At 39.8% G+C, this 25,552-nt stretch overlaps 1 protein-coding gene across 1 annotated transcript in view; it reads right to left on the bottom strand.

The window, feature by feature from the left end:
• LOC124132396 (polypeptide N-acetylgalactosaminyltransferase 2-like) overlaps positions 1 to 22,780 on the bottom strand; it is a 59,701-nt gene extending 36,921 nt beyond the window's left edge. The window contains exon 1 of the mRNA XM_046496290.2: positions 22,634 to 22,780. Coding sequence (XP_046352246.1) covers positions 22,634 to 22,726 — 93 coding nt within the window. The 5' untranslated portion in view covers positions 22,727 to 22,780. The remainder of the gene's footprint in view (positions 1 to 22,633) is intronic.
• Between the last annotated feature and the right edge of the window lie 2,772 nt (positions 22,781 to 25,552).

The following is a 25,552-nucleotide window of genomic DNA, read 5'->3' as shown; positions in this document are numbered from 1 at the left end:
TACAGCTGACATTCAAATATTGGATTTCATCAAAACATGACAATTTGAAAAATCAGGCTGAGAATGACTCATAGCTCAGTGACATTACTTCAATTCTCCTGAAGCCAATATGCCCACTAAATTGGACTTGTAAACAAAAGCTAACTTTTCCCAAGCTGTGGTAACGCTCGTGATATAGATTTATACCTTCTGTGTTTGTGACTCTCTGGCGGTGTGGCCTTATGTCTACACATCAGGCTTGTATGGCTAAATGTCCCAAGCAATAGGGCTAACCTTTCTGTTAACTTAATAGATTGTTTGAAAAGGATCCAAATCTTAAATGAAATGCAAACATCAAGTAGTGGGAAACAAATTGCGTGGAAATTGAGAGGACATAGTAACTATTGCGCTGACAACTTTTTGTTTTCATCACCCACTCACTGGTATTTCGTATTGGCAAAACAACTTTCCCCAGAGAATCGTCTGACCTGTTGACAGTGATATAAAATTACTTAATACCTTTACATTCCCTGATATAGAGTCTTCTCACTTAAAATGCTTGTCATTGACATTTTTTAAAGTCGGTCAATTTGTAGAAAACTCAGAATCATAATCCATCTGCTAGGAGTTTTGCAAAAGCAATGGACCTTGAAACACAATCTGCTTCCAGACATTCTCTTCACATTATTTTCCCCACAAATTGAATGAAATTAACTCCCATAATTGAAAATAATGGATGTAAACTGAAACCGACCCAATTGTAGATGAAATCAAGTATCAGAAACAGTAAACATGCATTTGTAAACTGACACTTGACTTGTAGTCTTCCTACTGCTGTCTCTTGTTTCAACTCTCTATGCAATGAAGATGAATTTCACAATTACATATCTTGCTTTTCAGGTAATTACAATTTTGAATCCTGGAGTTGCTGTTTAATAGTTTAAGGGTTGCCAGGGGCAACTGAGTGTACCGCATCATCACAAGACGCAGAAAACTCCCTCATACAGGACCATTATGTACAAAGCATGTACCTTCTCTTATTTCAAATTTCCTGTCAGGGAAATCTACTCTGAATTTCCAAGCTACAGTCAGATGTTAGGAAATTGCTCCACAGACCAGGATCAATCATCAGTTTAAGTCAAACAACTGATGCTCCACAGACCAGGATCAATCATCAGTTTAAGTCAAACAACTGATGCTCCACAGGCCAGGATCAATCATCAGTTTTAGTCAAAGAACTGATGCTTCACAGACCAGGATCAATCATCAGTTTAAGTCAAACAACTGATGCTCCACAGACCAGGATCAATCATCAGTTTAAGTCAAACAACTGATGCTCCACAGACCAGGATCAATCATCAGTTTAAGTCAAACAACTGATGCTCCACAGGCCAGGATCAATCATCAGTTTTAGTCAAAGAACTGATGCTTCACAGACCAGGATCAATCATCAGTTTAAGTCAAACAACTGATGCTCCATAGACCAGGATCAATCATCAGATTGAGTCCAAGAACTGATGCGATCGACAAATGGCCAGTCATAGCAATAAGGCTTGTTTTAATGATGATAAGGTATTATGGCCAAGAAAGGACATGTTGATGATCTTAACCTTTAGCAAGACTGATGTAGGAAATCAATTAATCGATCCAGAGCTCCACTGGCCTAACCATGTTAACATGGATCAAACTGATTAATCAAACATTGCTAAACACAAGGGACGGCCTCGGCCTGTGTGTATCTTTACAGCAATATCTAGGTGATTTGAAAGTATTTTTAACTGATTGTTAGCTAGAGAGTTGAAAAGTTTTATTATATACTTCAGTGTGAAAGAAAAGTGATATTTTCATTGCAGTGAACATAACACTTGATATTTCACTGCAGTGAACATAACACTTGATATTTCACTACAGTCAACACAACACTTTAATGGAACTAATGTCGTACAAGAGTTACCTCCACCAAATTGTCTCCCTTTATCGTAAGGGTCTAGTACCAACAAACTCTTGATGACCTTTTTACGTTAGTTCCACATTGACAAGGCAAAATAATGACAAGTCATTTATGGAGTTTATTAATATCGCTTCTTGATGTTTGATATTCTCTCGAAAATGTATCATTATAAACATGATAAACTGTAAATTTCTCATTAAACTCATCAATCGAGACTGTTCCTTTCGCAAAGAGTTAAGGGCCATTTTTGTTTTTGTATTCTTTGGCGTCCAACACCAGTCTCGTAGTATTTAAGAATATTTTTTGATAAAGTTGATTTTGTATATAATCATAACTCAATGTATGATAAAGCATTTTCGTGACACTAAATTCATTTTGATACTTTCGTTTATATCTCGTAACATTTTTCAAACATAAAACTACTCTTTAAGTCGCAATCATCTTTACACATGATACAGATTCTTATCATCTCACGTTAATATCTAGACCAACCGACATAAATATTCTCCATCATGCCATCATTCTCCCTGAGCTGTGTAAATAATACTTCATTGACAAGTTCATCCATAACCACTGCTTCCATTGTTAGAGACGTGACCAGATATCAATGTGACGCCCTATCAACACATTGTTCATGATGTGATGTCATCATGGGCGTTTCATCAAAAAACTGAGTTAGCTGATGTCTACCCTTTACATATGGACTAACAAAATTAAGTTCCATCAACGTTTGTGAAAATCGGATACCTACACAATAGACAACGATACAAACACGTAATAAAAAAAAATAAATGAAATATTCATATTGTTATGTTACATTGTTATCAGAATATGTTTTCTCGTCATGCAATCTCTAAAGCTTAACACAAAACTACTGTCGCCACCGATTTAAAATACTTTTAAAAGCATAGTCTTGAATGGAAGTCGCCAATTTGAAACTAGTGCCACAAAGCTCAAGAAAGCTGCTTTCTTCATGTTCTTAGCGGCTTATGTTGACTTCCTGTTAGTTAATTTATTGGTCGCTCAAAATTCGCGAAAGGTCGTTCTGATGTGACCTGTATTGGGATGTCCTGAGCGGTAGCGAGAACTTGTATCTGATTTTTAAATCCTGTTTTGTTTATTTAAAGCATTAATTGTTTAAGTCAAGCAAGTTTATCTCAGCAGCCCTTGTAATATGCAGTTACCAGCTGACTCGTCTCGCATCAAAACACGGGCTGTGTACTGGCGCGGCCATGACAACGGAGTGCGCTGATCACTGTGTTTATCAACACTGATTAATGAGTGATTTCGGTAATTCGTTGCATCAGAAATAGGCTTCACACATTTTACCCATGTGGGGAATCGAACCCGGATCTTTGGGGTGACGAGCGAACGCTTTAATCACTAGGCTACCCCACGGCCCCTTCAAACAACAGAGATGTGCTAAGTACGGATATAAGAAGTAAAGGGTTTGTTGTTCAAAGCCACGTTTAATTTATTGTCAAAATAATAAAAAATTCTGATTGGTTCAATCTGTGTTGTCAGACACAACTAGCTATAAAGTCATCTTTTGATTTATTGTTTAAAACATTTGGTCTTGCATCTTTGTGTCAGAAGTTGTCAAGAAAACCTAGACCAAAGACTAACTGGTTTCTGTGAAAACTACTAACAGACAAGCCATAAACACTGAGGTCACAAGTGACATGACTGGTTGATCAAGCACACTCAATTATTGGCATTTACAACATAAGATATCCTTAGTAGGAAATGCATGACATACATCTATCAATCAACCCGATCTAAACACTCCTGTAATAAAATAAAATAAAAAGCATTCTTGTATTGGACTGAGGTCTTGTAGTCCGATACGACTGTTTGCCACAGAAATAGACCATGCCGTCATGGCCTGGCATGGATGGTTTCACCACCAGAACACTGCCATTTGACCAACAGCCTGCCCCACAACATTAATGTAGAACACATACAAGAGGTAAAGTGGGAAGTCACTCCTACAGAGCAAGCTTGAGGTACAGTATGGCACGGCTACAGATAGTAAATCACCCTGATTCAATGATAACTCATTGTGGTGCGAAACTCATTGATTTTCCCCGAGAAAAGTCCGCCATGGGAAGGTAGTGGGACCTCAGAGAACTCCCGTATGCTGTGAAACTAACTGGCCAATTAGATGTAAATTCTCGTGACTGACAATGGTCTGCATGCAAAATGGTGGGTGTCTCCAGATCGAGTGAAACTTGTGACAACTGTGCATCAGCCAGGCTTGCGTTTGTGGACACAATTAATGTCTAAGTTGAGGGAGCTGGATCCAAATAAACATTTTAGTTGCTATCATTTGCATTGAAACCTGCAGAGATCGAAACAGTTTTCCCAATTTGCATTCAGTCAGCATGTTCCTCATGCTATTGACAGACGTCCTGGAAGTTGGGCAGGTTGGAAAGGCCTACAACCAGTACTTACAGTGAGAGAGGTTTTAGGCCACCAGCAGGTTAGAAAGGCCTACAGCCAGTACTTACAGTGAGAGAGGTTTTAGGCCACCGACAGGCTAGAAAGGCCTACAGCCAGTACTTAAAGTGAGAGAGGTTTTAGGCCACCGACAGGCTAGAAAGGCCTACAGCCAGTACTTACAGTGAGAGAGGTTTTAGGCCACCGACAGGCTAGAAAGGCCTACAGCCAGTACTTACAGTGAGAGAGGTTTTAGGTCTACGACAGGCTAGAAAGGCCTACAGCCAGTACTTACAGTGAGAGAGGTTTTAGGCCACTGACAGGCTAGAAAGGCCTACAGCCAGTACTTACAGTGAGAGAGGTTTTAGGCCACCAGTGCAGGTTAGAAAGGCCTACAGCCAGTACTAACAGGGAGAGAGGTTTTAGGCCACCTGCAGGTTAGAAAGGCCTACAGCCAGTACTTACAGTGAGAGAGGTTTTAGGCCACCGGCAGGCTAGAAAGGCCTACAACCAGTACTTACAGTGAGAGAGGTTTTAGGCCACCAGCAGGTTAGAAAGGCCTACAACCAGTACTTACAGTGAGAGAGGTTTTAGGCCACTGACAGGCTAGAAAGGCCTACAGCCAGTACTTACAGTGAGAGAGGTTTTAGGCCACCAGTGCAGGTTAGAAAGGCCTACAGCCAGTACTAACAGGGAGAGAGGTTTTAGGCCACCTGCAGGTTAGAAAGGCCTACAGCCAGTACTTACAGTGAGAGAGGTTTTAGGCCACCGGCAGGCTAGAAAGGCCTACAACCAGTACTTACAGTGAGAGAGGTTTTAGGCCACCAGCAGGTTAGAAAGGCCTACAACCAGTACTTACAGTGAGAGAGGTTTTAGGCCACCGACAGGCTAGAAAGGCCTACAGTCAGTACTTACAGTGAGAGAGGTTTTAGGCCACCAGCAGGCTGGAAAGGCCTACAACCAGTACTTACAGTGAGAGAGGTTTTAGGCCACCAGCAGGCTAGAAAGGCCTACAACCAGTACTTACAGTGAGAGAGGTTTTAGGCCACCGGCAGGCTAGAAAGGCCTACAACCAGTACTTACAGTGAGAGAGGTTTTAGGCCACCGGCAGGCTAGAAAGGCCTACAACCAGTACTTACAGTGAGAGAGGTTTTAGGCCACCGGCAGGTTAGAAAGGCCTACAACCAGTACTTAAAGTGAGAGAGGTTTTAGGCCACCGGCATGCTAGAAAGGCCTACAACCAGTACTTACAGTGAGAGATGTTTTAGGCCACCGGCAGGCTAGAAAGGCCTACAGCCAGTACTTACAGTGAGAGAGGTTGTAGGCTACCGGCAGGTTGGAGAGGCCTACAACCAGTACTTACAGTGAGAGAGGTTTTAGGCCACCGGCAGGCTAGAAAGGCCTACAACCAGTACTTACAGTGAGAGAGGTTTTAGGCCACCGGCAGGCTAGAAAGGCCTACAACCAGTACTTACAGTGAGAGAGGTTTTAGGCCACCGGCAGGTTAGAAAGGCCTACAACCAGTACTTACAGTGAGAGAGGTTTTAGGCCTCCAGCAGGTTAGAAAGGCCTACAACCGGTACTTAAAGTGAGAGAGGTTTTAGGCCACCGGCAGGCTAGAAAGGCCTACAACCAGTACTTACAGTGAGAGAGGTTTTAGGCCACCGGCAGGTTGGAAAGGCCTACAGCCAGTACTTACAGTGAGAGAGGTTTTAGGCCACCAGCAGGCTAGAAAGGCCTACAACCAGTACTTACAGTGAGAGAGGTTTTAGGCTACCGGCAGGCTAGAAAGGCCTACAACCAGTACTTACAGTGAGAGAGGTTTTAGGCCACCGGCAGGCTAGAAAGGCCTACAGCCAGTACTTACAGTGAGAGAGGTTTTAGGCTACCAGCAGGCTAGAAAGGCCTACAACCAGTACTTACAGTGAGAGAGGTTTTAGGCCACCGGCAGGCTAGAAAGGCCTACAACCAGTACTTACAGTGAGAGAGGTTTTAGGCTACCGGCAGGTTAGAAAGGCCTACAACCAGTACTTACAGTGAGAGAGGTTGTAGGCTACCGGCAGGTTGGAGAGGCCTACAACCAGTACTTACAGTGAGAGAGGTTTTAGGCCACCGGCAGGTTAGAAAGGGTTACAACCAGTACTTACAGTGAGAGAGGTTTTAGGCCACCGGCAGGCTAGAAAGGCCTACATACTTACAGTGAGAGAGGTTTTAGGCCACCTGCAGGCTACAAGCATATCATCATTTTACTGCTGAGAAGGCAGGGTTTAGATCATTTGTAAATGAGTGAGTATGGTTTTATGCCGCTTTTAGAAATATTCCAGCAATATCACAGCAGGGGACACCAGAAGTGGGCTTCACACATTGTACCCAAGTGGGGAATCGAACCCGGGTCTTCGGCGTGATGAGTGAACACTTTAACCACTAGGCTACTCCAGCCCATCTCTGACACTGACAGTCATCCAAAATGTCGTCAAGATTTCTTTCAAATTTGTTAAGGATATAGAAGAATGTCAGATCAAAAGTTAATAAAATCATGAGAATGTCCTGTTCCATTTGTCTCACAAGAAGGCCTCCTCAAATGCAAGCTGTGCCAAAATGATAGACTGTTTTAGCCGGGTGAACCAGACAAGGCTAAACTGGCTTCTGCAAGACATTGACTTCTGACTACTGCAAGACACTGACTTCTGACTACTGCAAGACACTGACTTCTGACTACTGCAAGACACTGACTTCTGACTACTGCAAGACACTGACTTCTGACTACTGCAAGACACTGACTACTGCAAGACACTGACTTCTGACTACTGCAAGACACTGACTTCTGACTACTGCAAGACACTGACTTCTGACTACTGCAAGACACTGACTTCTGACTACTGCAAGACACTTACTTCTGACTACTGCAAGACACTGACTTCTGACTACTGCAAGACACTGACTACTGCAAGACACTGACTTCTGACTACTGCAAGACACTTACTTCTGACTACTGCAAGACACTGACTTCTGACTACATGCTGAAGTCAGCAGACTTCCCATGTGGGAAAGAAACAAGTTTTAGTCTATGATAATCAAACACAAATACTGTTGTCCCATCTCAGTAAAATCAGATCTTTACCTCCGATAACCTCTCAGCATTAAGATCAAATGACTGACACCTCATACATAATCATGATAATGTCAAAATGATGGGAAAAGATTCATGAACACAGAGCTTACGAACATGAAGAGGGTGACAATATTGCCCGGAATAAGGGTCATTTAGGGGTCAAATTAATTACATTGGTCCTGAAATCAATGAACATATTGACTTCCTTGACTGTAATAATAATAAGCCCCTACACCAGAGACGAACCGGGCTGCTCAAGGAGCGTGACATGACCCTCGTAAAGCAATTATTGTGCATTCCATTTGCAATCCTGGCACGCCTAAGCATGCTAAGAGACGAAAATCTGCACAGCTAGTTGCAGCACCTTAGACAGCTGCCATCCCTACCCCCATCCTACTGGGTACCCATTCAGTGCTGGGTAAACTTATTTCGAACAATGTCACTGTCTAATGCAAATTAGAAGACACAACCATCATGACCCTTGTAAAGCAATCATTGTGCATTCCATTTGCAATCCTGGCCTAAGCATGCTAAGAGACGAAAATCTGCACAGCTAATTGCAGCACCTTAGACAGCTGCCACCCCTACCCACCCTCCCCACATCCTACTGGGTACCCATTCAGTGCTGGGTAAACTTTATTCGAACAATGTCACTGTCTAATGCAAATTAGAAGACACAACCATCTGCCGATGAGGTTCTACGGACAACTACTTTAGAGTAACTCACCTAATAAAACCTGGGACTTATCAAGTCAGCTCAAATGGGTCAGTGAAATACAAGTCACATGTGCAGAGCTGTCATATTAGTAATTACTGTATAACATGTGTTGGGAAATTTGTAATTCCAATTTGGGAATATTTTCTAGCTGCTGACTTGGGGGCCAATAATTGCCTCTGAGCAGGTCTAGATAAATTCCTGGAGACCTCACTGCACCATGATATGGACCAAATAGGCTTGCTGACTTGGTTGATGCATGTCATCGTACACCAATTGCGTGGTTCGATGCTCATGATGTCAATCACTGGATTGTCTGGTCCATACTGGATTATTTACAGACCACCATCATATAGTGAGTGAATATGGTTTTACGCCGCTTTTAGCAATAATCCAGCAATATCACGGCGGGACACACCAGAAATGGGCTTCACACATTGTACCCATGTCGGGAATCAAACCCCCCGTGTTTGGCATGAAGAGCTAACGCTTTAACCACTATGCTACCCGACCACCCCCCGCTGTGGAATATTGCTGAGTAACAAACAAACAAACATAACCCCAGTACTATAGTACAAAGCTGCCTATCCTAGCACTGTACCAGGTCCCCATTCAATAAACATCATTAATACCCCTGCCTCCATGTTGACAGTATGTCTGCAACATGGAGGTCACACCAGGGAGTGGTGACCTGCCTCGCAGAAACATAATAGACCAATTATCTTCATCTAGTAAACACAGCAGGTTCCGGACTGATTAGCCTAATTAAATAACATGATCAACAGAAAAGATTCATTCCCTTCTGGATCAAGAAACAGCAGGAAATTGACAGGTTTTCATTAACGAGTTGCTATTAAAGAGGCTGGGGACATTTCCATCTTCGTCAATAATTCACAGGGTCCTAGGGAGGGTGAGAACAGAGTAGGGCAGGACAAATGATCAAATAACACTTATTTTAGTTTGTTTTCTTACCTGATTACAAGGTTATGGTACTAAACGAAAAACATCTTGACATTTGGATTCTTTTCAGCAATGACAATGGTGTTGTGATTAAAGCTGAAACGACTCGTCGAAGCATCACAATATTACACATGACTCATGATATACTTTACATTAGATACCTACTGTTTCTCATATGCTTCAGACACCTTCCACATGGGATGGTCTTGACATATATACCAGTCCTATCTGTGTCCAGGCCTACTATCTGATAACATACCAAATGTCCTTGACAAGAAATGTATCTCATCTGAATCCCTCGTCCCCATCATGTTTGGATACTTGTGTTTCTACTTTGACTCCTGCTGACATAAGCGCTGCTTCTCTGTCCCCAATGGTAACAGACATCCTTGTAGAATTAGTCAAGTCAAAGACTTAGTGACCTCCGACCACCATCTGAATTCCTCACCCAAGTCCTGCTTCTCTGTCCCCAATGGTATCAGACATCCTTGTAGAATTAGTCAAGTCAAAGACTTAGTGACCTCCGACCATCATCTGAATTCCTCACCCAAGTCCTGCTTCTCTGTCCCCAATGGTATCAGACATCCTTGTAGAATTAGTCAAGTCAAAGACTTAGTGACCTCCGACCATCATCTGAATTCCTCACCCAAGTCCTGCTTCTCTGTCCCCAATGGTATCAGACATCCTTGTAGAATTAGTCAAGTCAAAGACTTAGTGACCTCCGACCACCATCTGAATTCCTCACCCAAGTCCTGCTTCTCTGTCCCCAATGGTATCAGACATCCTTGTAGAATTAGTCAAGTCAAAGACTTAGTGACCTCCGACCACCATCTGAATTCCTCACCCAAGTCCTGCTTCTCTGTCCCCAATGGTATCAGACATCCTTGTAGAATTAGTCAAGTCAAAGACTTAGTGACCTCCGACCACCATCTGAATTCCTCACCCAAGTCCTGCTTCTCTGTCCCCAATGGTATCAGACATCCTTGTAGAATTAGTCAAGTCAAAGACTTAGTGACCTCCGACCATCATCTGAATTCCTAACCCCAGCCTTTAACCAAACCTAAATACTGCGTGTCATGTTGACACGTGTGTCAGGAAAAGTACAGTTGTTGTGAACAGAAAAAAAGATGCCAAAATAATGAATTCCTTCCATTTCGTTCGTAAAGAGAAGATAATCCAAGTTAAGAAAGATCCCCCATTTCCAGTTATTCCTGTGTCTATCCTAGCATTGTTAATTCCATAATACCTCCATCTGGAAAACACATAGGAGCTACCGGTAATTGATCGTCCATTCTGGGCAATAATCATGATAATGGGCTATCAGCATCTACAAGCCTGCAAATATATGTCTACACCATTTGGACCCAGGGGGAGTGATGGGTGAGATGGATCTCTGAGGTTATTGGTCGAGATGGATCTCTGAGGTTATCGGGTGAGAAGGATCTCTGAGGTTATCAGGTGAGATGAATCTCTGAGGATATCGGGTGAGATGGATCTCTGAGGTTAACGGGTGAGAAGGATCTCTGAGGTTATCGGGTGAGATGGATCTCTGAGGTTATCGGGTGAGAAGGATCTCTGAGGTTATCGGGTGAGAAGGATCTCTGAGATTATCGGGTGAGATGAATCTCTGAGGTTATCGGGTGAGATGGATCTCTGAGGTTATCGGGTGAGAAGGACTCTGAGGTTATCGGGTGAGAAGGATCTCTGAGGTTATCGGGTGAGAAGGATCTCTGAGGTTATCGGGTGAGATGGATCTCTGAGGTTATCAAGTGAGATGGATCTCTGAGGTTATCAAGTGAGAAGGATCTCTGAGGTTATCAAGTGAGAAGGATCTCTTAGGTTATCAAGTGAGAAGGATCTCTGAGGTTATCGGGTGAGATGGATCTCTGAGGTTATCGGGTGAGATGGATCTCTGAGGTTATTGGGTGAGATAGATCTCGGAGAAGGTCATACAGTGTGATGGTTCCCTGACAAAGTTTTAGGGTGAGATTGATCTCAAACATTGTTATAGGGTGAAATGGTTCTCTGACAAAGTTTATTGGGGCGAGATGCAACTCTGAGAAGTTAACATGATTGAGATAGATTTTAACTTTCAGTGATCCTTAATCTTACAAGCATGGGTTTTATATTGATTTTCTTGAACAAGAAAACAATTTTTCATACAAACCTCATTAACTTAAACCAAACGTTGCTACAAAATACTCCAACATCATGATCATTAAAACCCATAATCTGCTTGATGTTATACAATCAAACACATAATTAACTTGGAGCCAATATTTGCATTCTACTCCAAAAATCTCAAAAAAGATTCATAACGAATTCGAAACTCAATTAAATGTTTCATAACCAAAATAAGAAACGGACCAAACAAAAGCTTCCGAGGGGCAAGCTTTAATTGAGCATTCCAAGATAAGGCCCATTGACATGGCGACAAAGGAATACAGGTCCCTCCCAGTCCACGTCACTGCCGTCAGTCTAGATATATACTCGCCACGTTTACAACTGAATCCACACACCTGGGCCCCTGTATGTTCAAAGCATGGTGGTCATATCGCAATTTCAATCTGAACAAATAAATTCCCTTCACAGACAAACACAGCATGAAATGGAGATAATTTGTACATTAAATTCTTCATTGAGTATAATGAGTTAAAGATTTTTTGGCTACATCTGTAAAACTGGTGATGTCCTGGGTGAAGTATGTGCACGTAGGATGAGATGGATTGACAGGTTTGGCTACTGTTTATTTTCATTAAATACCTACAGACTCATTTGTTTTTCAGATCTAAGAATACATTATCCTCCTGGCATGTCAATTATCATGATTAATATTGTTAATCTTGAAAGCAAAAGCATTTCAGAACCAGAAAAAATAGGGCAGGGAAAGTTTATCAGACGAGGTCAAAATTGGTGTCAAGTTCTTATGACTACAATATCAGAGAAACTAGACTTAGGCTAATTGGCAATCTTAAGTTTGATTCAAGTCATTCAAAGCCATACGTTTGTAACTCAAAGTATATGATGAAGAGAAAACTCACAGCTAACGATTACCCTAATTATACACAAACTGTCCCAGTTTCCCGAGAGGTGATAATGATTAACACGTCTAGACCTGACCTGTCGCCCATACCTTAACATAGACAATTTATGATAACAGTTTTAAAAATTTACTCTAGTCTGGTCGCACGAGGCTACCAAATTGTGCGAGGGACAAGTAAAAATCCAATGATGGCAATCCACATTGACCAACGTTAGAAATTGGCACTAGTCCTGTAGTCCTTGCCAAACTGCCCAATTAAGTTAAGGTATCATAAGGACTAGTAGAATCTTGCCATATTTAAGAGTTTTGCTATATGTTATCATTCATTATAAGGACTAGTGGACTAAAAATGTTGTTTCTAACGCAGATTGACTCGTAGCATTTGAGGGCTATAATACTGAAGACTTGATGCTTCAATTTTGCTACAAATTGAACTGAATAAACTAACAAAAACTGAAAACAATTGCTGAGACAGCGATTGTCATATCTATAAGATCATTTTATGCATGTGGTCCCTGGAATGCAACTGGCACAAGATCATAGACCCTCTTTATGTGCAACGTGTAATATCAAGGATATACTCTCTTTAAATCTACGAAATTTGTAAAGCTCAATGTCCCAGCGCAAAAAAAGCATCCCTTCAGATCCCTCAACACACATGTTGAGATGCTAGTGTGTTATTTTAAGTTAGAAGCCTTAGAATAAATAACATGCCTTGTAGGACATAGATCAGCAAAGTAGACACAATTGAGACCTATCACATGTCACACGAAAATTCTTTCTCAAACACGAATTCATCGACTTGAGGAACTAGAGCTGTTGATGAGAGCTCTATTCTGTTCTTCGTCTGTATTGATGCATGAGGCTGGCTAAGTGGCTGTTGAATCTTTTCAAATCAATACACACCAAGAGGAATGACAGCTATACACACAAAACAACGCCACTGTCAGTCATCACTGAAAAGCACCTAATCTCAGCAATGATGATGTGTTGTATCTAGATTACAACCTCCCCATGTCTGAACATCTGAAATACCTGGCAATGCCTACCTCGACATCAGCACAGAGCAGCAAGTCAGAGTGAGTGAGTTGGGTTCTATACCACTTTCAATATATTTCCTACCACAGTCAGCTTAGTGGGAGGAAGCGAAAACATTTATCACATTGGGGAACCGTGGTATGGTACTGACAGACCATCAAACGTAGGACAAATCAGGGCTTCAGACCAGGATCAGCACATCCTTGCAAGGTAAAGGGATATAACTCTACACAGAGCATAAAAGAATGAAATTTGATGAGTGCTAAATCAATAAATGTAACAAATGGCTCAACACAAAAGCCAATGTCAAATCTAAGTTTTATTAGGCTGATGCTACTAAAACGTATGGTATCTCAGTGGGCTAGCACCATAAAACTGGCACTAGTACCATAAAACTGGCAATAGTACGACTTAGTACAAGCTGGCACATCGTTATGTCACTGCAATACTCTTAAAAAACACATTAAACCCCATTTCACCTCACCTGGTAAAGATTACTCTAAACGTTTCAGTTTTCTGTTCAGACATTCTCACTGAAAGAAACTGATTATCAGTTGGTTACATGACATGAAACAGCAGATAGAACACCTCTCGCACATGAGCCATAAATAAAGAGTGTCTCCAATTTCATTTACACATGCAAGGCATATTTTTCTTAAACTGCATGTTTCCAGATCCATGTGACAAAATACAGTAAACTACGGTTATAACGAACTCGAAGGCACCACTAATTTTAGTTCGTAATAATCTTAGTTCGTTATAAGCATATAAACAGCATTTGTACAACCAAGGGTCGGGACTTAAAATAAGTAAATTCATTATAATCGTGTTCGTTATAACCGTAGTTTACTGTAAATCAAATACACATTATGGTACGCTAACTGCCTAATTTTACCGAAAACATTAAACTCTGCAATCATGCCAATGGATTCATTATGAAACAGACACTTATTGATCAAACATAAACACAGTGCATAATGAGAGGAATCAAACACAAACAGAAAATAATGAGAGTGATCTATCAGCGTTAAATGGCACCAGTAGAACAAATGACATGTCAATCATTGCCCATTGAAGTTCTTAAAAAAAGAGTAATTTAACCGTGTGCCAGGGGATTCCAGATTAGAATAAGTCCCAGAAGGTGAGGTGAGGTGAGGTGAGGTGAGGTGAGGTGAGGTGAGGTGAGGTGACATTGGGTTTAACGTCGCATCCAAGATTATTGCATTTATATAGCGACGTGCATGCACATGTGTGTGTGGCTGCTTGTACTAGTGCGGGCTGATGCCGATTTATAGTGCTAGTTCACTGAGATACCATGCTGCAGTTTAACATGAATACCCCACTCAGACACAGTATACTGACACCGAGCCGACCAGTCCTTGTTTTAGCCCCTTTATGCCGAACGCCAGACATGGTAACAAGAAGTACCATCTTTTAACGTCTTTTGGTATGAGGCGGCCAGGGATCAAACCCCGGACCTTCCGCTCTCCAAGCGGCGCTCTACCACTAGACCACGGAGGCGGTCTGTAGATCCCAGAAAGCTGTGGTGGTTATGAGAGGTGGTGTGGTAGATCGCATGTCCTTATGCCTTGACGGCATGGATCATTGCGCGTATATCAATCACTGAATTGTCTAGTCCAGAATCGTTAATAAGAAACAACAAGCAAACAAACAGAAACAAATTAAGTCAAAGAACATCAACAGAATGTAATTTAATGTGTTCACCTGCCGATACCAACAATGCCTTCAGTGTGACAAGATGACATCAACTGGGACATCCAGGGTTAGAAAATAATTTTTATTTCCACTATTCCACAAAAATGATATGCTACAGAGCTGCCATCTACCTCATGGTAAAAGTGACAGGCTCTGAATTTTATTAGTCCCAGATTAGCAAACATTTTGTTAGTTGTGAACCCTGCTACCATATATGGTTATCAACATTGCCATCTATCCAAGTACCAATGTCAAGGTCAAACATTGAGGTGAAAGGAACAGAGCCTCCAGTTCTCTCAAAGTTAGAAATGAATGCTAGCCCACTGGCTTGTGGCAAATGAAATTTGCAAAGGGCACATGAAATTTAGATGAACAGGGCGTACCAAGTATTTCTGAGCTAAAATTCTGCACTAATTTTCTATTGCTACCATGGCTACCAGTCTCATCCCATGCTGTTAGTAAGCACTTACTTGTCTTCACCAAACCAAACAGAAGTAGGTTGAAATCAGGGTTTTGTCATGATTTTCTGGGCTGGTACATATCTCTGCCCACCAAGACTACACACCCAATGGCCCATGATGTTCTCCGTTGGTCATGAAGGTTTAGTATTAACTTCTAGTTCCAGTGTAATTGTGAGCTCACATTACACTCTCAATACACGCTACAGTTACGAGCAACGAAGATGTAGAAATGACTGCAGCCAGACTGAAATCCTTTAAGCCAGATAATGCCATTCCCAGTGAAAATATCCAGATTAACACACCCAGATTGACAAATCATGTTTGTATAATAGAGTAAAGTGTGACAAAATATGAAACTACGAGGGTCCAAAATGTATTTATCATGACTAACCTGATGTAAGTTAAAATTTAGGGAGTCCAGAGATTAAAATGCTATTGCAAAAAAAAACTCACGGACGGCAGGACCCCATTTACCATATTCGACGTAATAAGCGCCCAGGGCGCTCTCAAAATTAGAAACAGGGGGCTCTTATTAGAATATTATTTTGGTTATTTTGAGTTGAAAGATAAATTTTGGGGTAATGCTGACAGCCTGAAATGTTTATGTACGACAGATATATTTTTCCAGAATTAAATGCCCGTAATTAAGGGTGCATATAACACACGAGTGCGTATTATACCCGAATAAATAAGTCTTGTGTACATTGATCAATCGGAAGGGGTGCTAATTGGGATTGTTCACTAGCCAATATCTTAGCAAATGTTGCCGTGGGCGCTTATTAGAGCGAGGCGCTTATTACGTCGAAACTTTCTAAAAAGTAGTTTCACTGTATCAATGCTATGTCCTCACACTCGATTTTACTCATTTAACACAAAATTTGGTAGATCTACATTCATCATAACAATATGTTTTTAGTCAACAATATAAGGGGGCGGTCGGGTAGCCTGGTGGTTAAAGCGTTCGCTCGTCACGCCAAAGACCCGGGTTCGATTCCCGACATGGGTACAATGTGTGAAGCCCATTTCTGGTGGCCCCCGCCGTAATATTGCTGGAATATTTCTAAAAGTGGCGTAAAACCTCACTCACTCACTCACTCAACAATATAAGAAGTTTGTAAGAGTTTTCCATCCGCATCATGTGTAAAAACATCATGGAGAACGCCATAAAACAAAACAAGCACTTCAGGTGCAGTGCCAGTGCTGTTACATGGCCTGGCGCTCCATTTATACATACGCTTACATAATATCGCAAACGAGTTACTAATTATCAAATGCATGTAATTCTGTTTCAGTAGATGCAAGCTACCAGGAATTAGCAGCCTAACTCGGCCATGCAAACACCTACAGCAACTCCGGCTGCAGCAGAGATAAAATTACTTACATGACACACAGCTAGCAAAATGGGCTGCAGTTTTATATTGCCACAATGCACTGAAAGATCCTGACAAATATCATGTTCACAGTCTGTAGAAACTTCTCACCAGACATTAGGACTATAAATAAGTGTAATCAGAATCTTGCAACAAGTTTACAAAGCTGGTGAACCAAAACCAACTTTGTGTCCTGCGTTACAAAGCTGCCAACATGTTAAAGTACACATGCAAAACACAAGTGTATTTAATGATGCTAAGTGTCAACTATACATCACATTCCACAGTTCACCAAACCTAATGAACGATCGATTTACCATCCGTTATAATGCAATATGAAAATTCAATATATTTTCTGAAATACCATATATCACTGCCATCATGATGACTCAAATAAAAAAAAAAAATTCTTTAATAATATGGCTGTCGTAACGATGTTTCACAGCATAACGGGTAGAATATAAATGAAGCAAGGCAGGGAAATCACACGTTACAACAGAATGACAAGACAACATAGCAATGGATCAGTGAAGAAACAACAAACTGCTTTTATCATTTATCCCAGGGACCATATGGTCTCTGTTTATCCATTTATCCTATTTACCATGCAAACATGATGAAACGTATTGTTTCTGAATGAAGAGCATTAACAGTTTTATCCCAAGAACCAATCATCACGTTTACAATGTTGTACAACTTAATGCACAATACACCTCAATACAGTCGGTGTGTATGGCAATACATCTCAATACAGTTGGTGTGTATGGCAATACATCTCAATACAGTCAAGAGTCTATGGCAATACATCTCAATACAGTCAGTGTATATGGCAATAGATCGCAATACAGTCAGTGTGTATGGCAATATACCGCAATACAGTCAGTGTATATAGCAATACATCTCAATACAGTCAGTGTATATGGTGATAAATAGCAATACAGTCAGTGTATATGGCGATAAATAGCAATACAGTCGGTGTGTATGGCAATATATCGCAATACAGTCGGTGTATGTGGCAAGTCATTGCAATAGTCACTGTGTATGGCAATATGTCACACGTCAGTTTGTATGCCAGACAATAGATCTCAGTACAGTCAGTGTATATGGCAATATATCGCAATACAGTTGGTGTATATGGCAATACAGTCGGTGCATATGGCAACACATCAAAATACAGTCGGATACAATGTATGGCAATACATGTCAATATAGTCGGTGTATATGTCAATACATCGCAATACAGTTGGTGTATATGTCAATACATCGCAATACAGTTGGTGTATATGGCAATACATCGCATTACAGTTTGTGTATATGGCAATGCATTGCAATACTGTCGGTGCATATGGCAATACACCTTAATAAAGTCATTGTGTATGGCAATATATTGCAATACAGTCAGTGCATATGTCAATACATCGCAATACAGTTGGTGTATATGGCAATACATGGCATTACAGTTGGAGTATATGGCAATACATCGCAAAACAGTCAGTGCATATGGCAATACATCTTAATACAGTCATTGTGTATGGCAATATATTGCAATACAGTCGGTGTATATGGCAAGACATCGCAACAGTCACTGTGATTGGCAATATATCACACGTCAGTTTTTATGCCAGACAATACAATATCAACTAACAATATTCCCTTCAACCCATTCCCTTCCAAAACTGCTTCAACAACAATGTTCGACAATGTTCAAAGGAATCCAGCTATCATCCCCTGATCCCCCTTATCGTTGTCCAAACACATGTCCAGCCTCATATTGTCTTTGGCTGTTACTGACCATTAGCATAACGCTAGTGACCCATGGTCAAGGTAGGGAGGACAATCAGCCTAGCACATGTTAAATCAGAGAGCAAACAAGGAAACAACGCGCTCCCAGTGTCTCACGCTTACCAAATGTTATTTTGGAGGTCGTGTCAATCCTTGCCGAGAAGAGTCAATACTGATGTTGAACCAGAAGGTTGCATCGAAATTAAAATTCAAATGTAAAGGTTGATCATGTTTGATCATAGAAAGTACGAGAGGTAGGATTAAGGAGGACTAAAACATCTTCTATTTTGCAGTGATTTAATGTTTCCTGACTCTCAGGCCAGGCATTATAAAGGAAACAAAGTCTGAATCCTCACAAGCAAAATGACCTTTTCAATCCATTAGTGCTCATAACAGTAATGCGTGAAGATTTTTCAAAAGTTTGGAGCTTTGTGTGACGATAATTTAAAAGGTTGGAGCTTTGTGTGAAGATGATTCAAAAGTTTGGAGCTTTGTGTGACGATAATTCAAAAGTTTGGAGCTTTGTGTGAAGATGATTCAAAAGTTTGGAGCTTTGTGTGACGATAATTTAAAAGGTTGGAGCTTTGTGTGAAGATGATTCAAAAGTTTGGAGCTTTGTGTGACGATAATTCAAAAGTTTGGAGCTTTGTGTGAAGATTATTCAAAAGGTTGGAGTTTTGTGTGACGATAATTCAAAAGTTTGGAGCTTTGTGTACCGATAATTCAAAAGTTTGGAGCTTTGTGTGAAGATTATTCAAAAGGTTGGAGTTTTGTGTGACGATAATTCAACAGCTGGGAGCTTTGTGTGATGATAATTCACAAGTTTGGAGCTTTGTGTGAAGATTGTTCAAAGGGTTGGAGCTTTGTGTGAAGATTGTTCAAAAGGTTGGAGCTTTGTGTGAAAATTGTTCAAAAAGTTGGAGCTTTGTGTGATGATTGTTCAAAAGGTTGGAGCTTTGTGTGATGATTGTTCAAAAGGTTGGAACTTTGTGTGATGATTGTTCAAAAGGTTGGAGCTTTGTGTGATGATTGTTCAAAAGGTTGGAGTTTTGTGTGAAGATTGTTCAAAAGGTTGGAGCTTTGTGTGATGATTGTTCAAAAGGTTGGAGCTTTGTGTGATGATTGTTCAAAAGGTTGGAGCCAGGACAAAACTGGGCTACAAACATCCATAACAATTATCTGCAACATGGCCCAGATAGGTACATAAAACTGCCTCATGACCGTCACTGATGAGGATCTACTGACATTTGCCACATCAAACATCGTTATCTGACCATAATGCATGGCTTATTTCATATTTCACAGCATATATACAATTTAGGTCTTCCAAAGGCCTTGTGCAGAATTCACATTAGACAAAAACACTACATTTGTGCCTCGGAAATTGAACTTAGAATACTGAAACTCAAGTTTTGATCACAAAATGTTCCAAGATAGGTTATATGTATAAAGATTTTGGAGAAATTCAAAATATCCCACCTTCATATGAATCAGCTCATTATTAACATATTACAATGTCCACTTTCATCAAAATTCTTACATCACAAACTCAACAAGTAAATTAATCATAAACGTCACCGGATCACAAGTGTAGTACTATTACTATGAGTAATGCATTATTAATTGGGTCACATATATGAGACTGGTTTATTTAGAGTAATAAATTGAGATCGCTACTTCAACCATCTCATTACTGTCTATTTGGTTACAATAACCTTCCCCAAATTGGGGGATTTTGTCTTTACGACTTTCCTCTCAACCTGTCATGTTTATGGGTGAACACACACAACCCCCCCCCTCCCATATATCCAGCTCACTCACCCCCAAGTAGTAACAAAAGGCAGGTCCCCCATATTGACTGAAGCGGAACATCAAACATCAAACTACCCCATATAGCTATCACCACTTGCACAAAGCTTAAGGTAAACAAACCCATGTTGATTTTTAAAAGAGCAAGTTGAAAATATCTAAAATAAAATAAAATAAAAAAGCAATCACCTTCTAAATGAGCTGAACATGTGAAACGTATACATGCTATAAATCCTAATTAAGTGGTTCATTCCTACTGTGAATAAAATAATGTAATTCCTCATTTTCCTGATCATGTATAAATATTCCAATTCAACCTTCATTTTCACAACTAACTTCCAGATTAATAATTGATAAGGCTTATCAGCAGGCACAGCATGTTGTGACCGAAGTCTAGCTTGTTACATTTATATTAGTGCTACTTTGGGAATAACATTAAGATGCTGAAACATCTGTTACACAGAAACAATCAATTAACATACAAATGGAATACTAAAGCCAAACTGGGTTCAATAGATCTTAAGTCTTGCTAATACACTTATAATATTCCTCCATTCAGAATTAGGCCATTTCTTTCTTGATCAATAATCAATAACACTACTAAGAAGAAGTATTGAAAGAAAGACCTGATACATTTATGACTCGAGAACGAAACAAATTTTTATTTTTTATTTATCAATAGAGTAACTGTATCGAGAGAATGAATAAATATAGCTTAATGCCACATCTGCAATCTTGCAGCCTATCGCTCTAAGTAGATTTAAAATAATTCCCATACAACAAAACAATACTTTAATAGATATTCAAGTTTATTCGGGTTTTATCCTCTTGGAGGAATAGATCTAGTAAAAATGTAACGGATGACAACAGCTTGTTGTGAATATTTTTCACAAATGAATAAAACCAACAGCATGGTCCCATTCAAAGACTTCATTTCCTCCACCTGTCACTGCATCATTAACTCTCAACAATGCTTTAGACATGGTAGACTATATCAAGGTACGATTTGTATCTGGTGTCCTACAGTGACTGTTATATGAGAATTCCACATCTGGTCAGTGGTTGACCTGCTTGGGATATCATGTGTAAACTATTTATGACATTTTTTCTAACTAGACCATATATTATTAATGGGACACTTTTCTAAATTGCAGTATTTTATAGAAAATAAGGTCATAATACATGATGAAGATTTGGCCTACATATTATTTTCTTAAACTCAGAAATGGAGTTCTTATACTTTTCAAAATTTCATGATTAATTGCACTTGCTTATGAAGAAATGTTTAACCTTTAAAAACAATTGCCACCTCAATCATGTCAATAACATGTTTCACACACTAAATATTGTGGGAAACCTTTTTCTTTTCATGGCAAAAATCATAAACTATGTTTGAAAAGCCTATATTAATCTTTAATGAGTGCCATGCTTGACAAACACACTTTCTCGCCCATGTACAGTATTTGATAACAAGCTCACTGCACAGTTGTGTAGTCATGTGACTAAAACTATGACCCATAGTTTCATAAATTCCACAAGAAAATGTCAACAGTTTCTAACAAATCCTCAACTCACAAAACTTTCCGCAATCATAATTTCTCTACATAGTTCATATTTCACTCATGAAGATGAGAACATAATCTAAACTGGAACATATTGTGGTATCCTTGTGAATAAATATTGGTAAAATAATCACCAATTATAAATAATGGATATTAATGCATTTCCTTCATCCCTGGAATATCTATAGACCCGATAAAAACTATATATCTTATCTTAATACATTAAAAGAGAAATAGATCTACATTGTACAACTTATGAGTGATTAAATCAATGTTGGAAACATAAACAATTGTTTTTGTAAAAGTTTAACATATGAAGCAGGCCTCCTGAAATGTTAACAGTAATCGATATATCCCTTGGTGAGGATTGTTTATATTTGGAACTTTATCGAAGCAAATCACAAACATATCTGAGAATTTTCTAATCTGCATTCCTTACATCATCGTTTATGCACTCTACAAAATCTAAAACTATAAACATGAACAGAAAAATACGCTTGCCAAATAATGCCCCTTCCTTTGAACAATATTTTCCAATATGACCCACGCTCTTTGACTAATTCCATCTATAAATAGAACGGCACCACACTGACAGCCACTACGGGACTTGCCGAGTTCGGAGCCTATGAACGGATCACAAGCCCCGGAACTCTCCAGCTCTTACTTGTGACATCAATGTAAAACATGCATTCTTACCTGTTCCTCGTTAGCCTTATAAACATAGTAGACAATTCCTACAAGCCAAATGCTGGCTAGCAAAAGTAGCAAGCGAAACTTTCGCCGTACCATCGGTACGCTTGTCGCGTGTCTACTGCGAAACACATCCCACTCAGCAGGAGTAGATTATTGACCAATCAGCGAGCCGATATCTCTTCTCTCCGTGAGACGAAAACAACGTCACGATAGCTGGTGTAAACGCAAGTGCCTGTTCGTTCACCGGGAAATCCGTTATCTTAGCGTGTCACGGCATTTATAAAGTCGCACCTTTATCAAGATAAACTTGTGTTGTCGTGTGAGGATCGTTTATAATTGAAACATGTCGTTTCATGTATCCAATTTTTAAGATAGCGCTTCAAACATTACGACCGCCTGCCTGGTTTTAGTGAAAGTGAAGATATTGCCTGTTATGAAAAGTCATTTAGAAAAAGAATAACATAATCAAGTTATATTTTCGAGAAAAAGGTCATCCGGGTATATTTGACAGTGTATGTCACATCAATGATATGTATATATCACCATATCGACAAATACAGTTTACCGGTCCCTTTTAATTTCAATAATAATACTCAAATAAAAATCATAATGAAAGTAGACATCATCATCATCAGCAGCAGCAGCAGCATCGTCGTCAATATTATTATTATTATTAGTAGTAGTAGTAGTAGTAGTAGTATCATCATCATCATCATCATCATCATCATCAATAATCAAATAATTTATTATCGTTATCATTATTATTAATAATAACAATAATAATAATAATAATAATAATAATAATAATAATAATAATAATTGACGATGTAATTTTTCCCCACACCATTTTTGTCAAAGTGTTAAAAAGATGTTTCAAATTTTTTAATAACCCGGACATCCAGAACTACAAATACGTCAGTGTTATAAAAATGTTATGTATGAACGCGGATGTAACCTGACAATGCCATAAATCCTTGGAGCACCTACTTCCATGAGCACAAAAAGCATCGTTCAAGTTGCGGACCCTCTGTGGACTCAGCTATACTTCAACCCACTATGCATATATATATACATATATATGTTCGTGAACCCAAAACACAAACTGAAAATATCCTTGAACCGTAGCGTTCAGTAGTCCACGCAGTGTAGTTGAAAAAAACCTATATGTATATGATAAAGTCACATGCAGTTGCATTTCCAGTGCAGGAAATAAAACTCTTCCAATTCCTTGACGACGGAAGCCTGTGTGGGTGACAACTCCTCAGTGGTCTGTAGCGACGCTTTAGTGGCTACTCGAGATCTGTGTCTCTTCATCTGAAAATTTCCTCGTTCACATCGAATTGTATTATGGTGTTAAACCTATTCTTCACACGCGTGTTTGTTATAGTGTTCAACCTAGTCTTCACAAGCGTCTTTGCTATTTTCAACCTAGTCTTCACAAGCGTGTTTGTTATAGTGTTCAACCTAGTCTTCACAAGCGTGTTTGTTATGGTGTTCAGCCTAGTCTTCACAAGCGTGTTTGTTATGGTGTTCAGCCTAGTCTTCACAAGCGTGTTTGTTATGGTGTTCAGCCTAGTCTTCACAAGCGTGTTTGTTATGGTGTTCAGCCTAGTCTTCACAAGCGTGTTTGTTATAGTGTTCAGCCTAGTCTTCACAAGCGTGTTATGGTGTTCAGCCTAGTCTTCGCAAGCGTGTTTGTTATAGTGTTCAGCCTAGTCTTCACAAGCGTGTTATGGTGTTCAGCCTAGTCTTCGCAAACGTGTTTGTTATGGTGTTCAGCCTAGTCTTCACAAACGTGTTTGTTATGGTGTTCAACCTAGTCTTCACAAACGTGTTTCTTATAGTGTTCAACCTAGTCTTCACAAGCGTGTTTGTTATAGTGTTCAGCCTAGTCTTCACAAGCGTGTTTGTTATAGTGTTCAGCCTAGTCTTCACAAGCGTGTTTGTTATAGTGTTCAACCTAGTCTTCACAAACGTGTTTGTTATAGTGTTCAACCTAGTCTTCACAATCGTGTTTGTTAAAGTGTTCAACCTAGTCTTCACAAACGTGTTTGTTATGGTGTTCAAACTAGTCTTCACAAGCGTGTTTGTTATAGTGTTCAACCTAGTCTTCACAAGCGTGTTTGTTATAGTGTTCAACCTAGTCTTCACAAACGTGTTTGTTATAGTGTTCCACCTAGTCTTCACAAACGTGTTTGTTATAGTGTTCAACCTAGTCTTCACAAACGTGTTTGTTATAGTGTTCAACCTAGTTTTCGCAAGCGTGTTTGTTATAGTGTTCAGCCTAGTCTTCACAAGCGTGTTTGTTATGGTGTTCAACCTAGTCTTCACAAACGTGTTTGTTATAGTGTTCAACCTAGTTTTCGCAAGCGTGTTTGTTATAGTGTTCAGCCTAGTCTTCACAAGCGTGTTTGTTATAGTGTTCAACCTAGTCTTCACAAACGTGTTTGTTATGGTGTTCAACTTATTCTTCACAATCGTGTTTATTATAGTGGTCAACCTAGTCTTCACAAACGTGTTTTTTATGGTGTTCAACCTAGTCTTCACATGTTTGTTATAGTGTTCAACCTAGTCTTCACAAACGTGTTTGTTATAGTGTCCAACTTAGTCTTCACATGTTTGTTATACTGTTCAACCTAGTCTTCGCAAGCGTGTTTGTTATAGTGTTCAAACTAGTCTTCACAAGTGTGTTTGTTATAGTGTTCAACCTAGTCTTCACATGTTTGTTATAGTGTTCAGCCTAGTCTTCACAAACGTGTTTGTTATAGTGTCCAACCTAGTCTTCACATGTTTGTTATAGTGTTCAACCTTGTCTTCGCAAGCGTGTTTGTTATAGTGTTCAACCTAGTCTTCGCAAGCGTGTTTGTTATAGTGTCCAACCTAGTCTTCACATGTTTGTTATACTGTTCAACCTAGTCTTCG

Source organism: Haliotis rufescens, unplaced genomic scaffold (assembly GCF_023055435.1).
Source record: "Haliotis rufescens isolate VD_foot unplaced genomic scaffold, xgHalRufe1.0.p SCAF_3, whole genome shotgun sequence".
In the NCBI taxonomy this organism is placed as follows: domain Eukaryota; kingdom Metazoa; phylum Mollusca; class Gastropoda; order Lepetellida; family Haliotidae; genus Haliotis; species Haliotis rufescens.
Note: the sequence above shows the minus strand (reverse complement) of the source record. Positions and strands in the feature narration are given on the sequence as shown.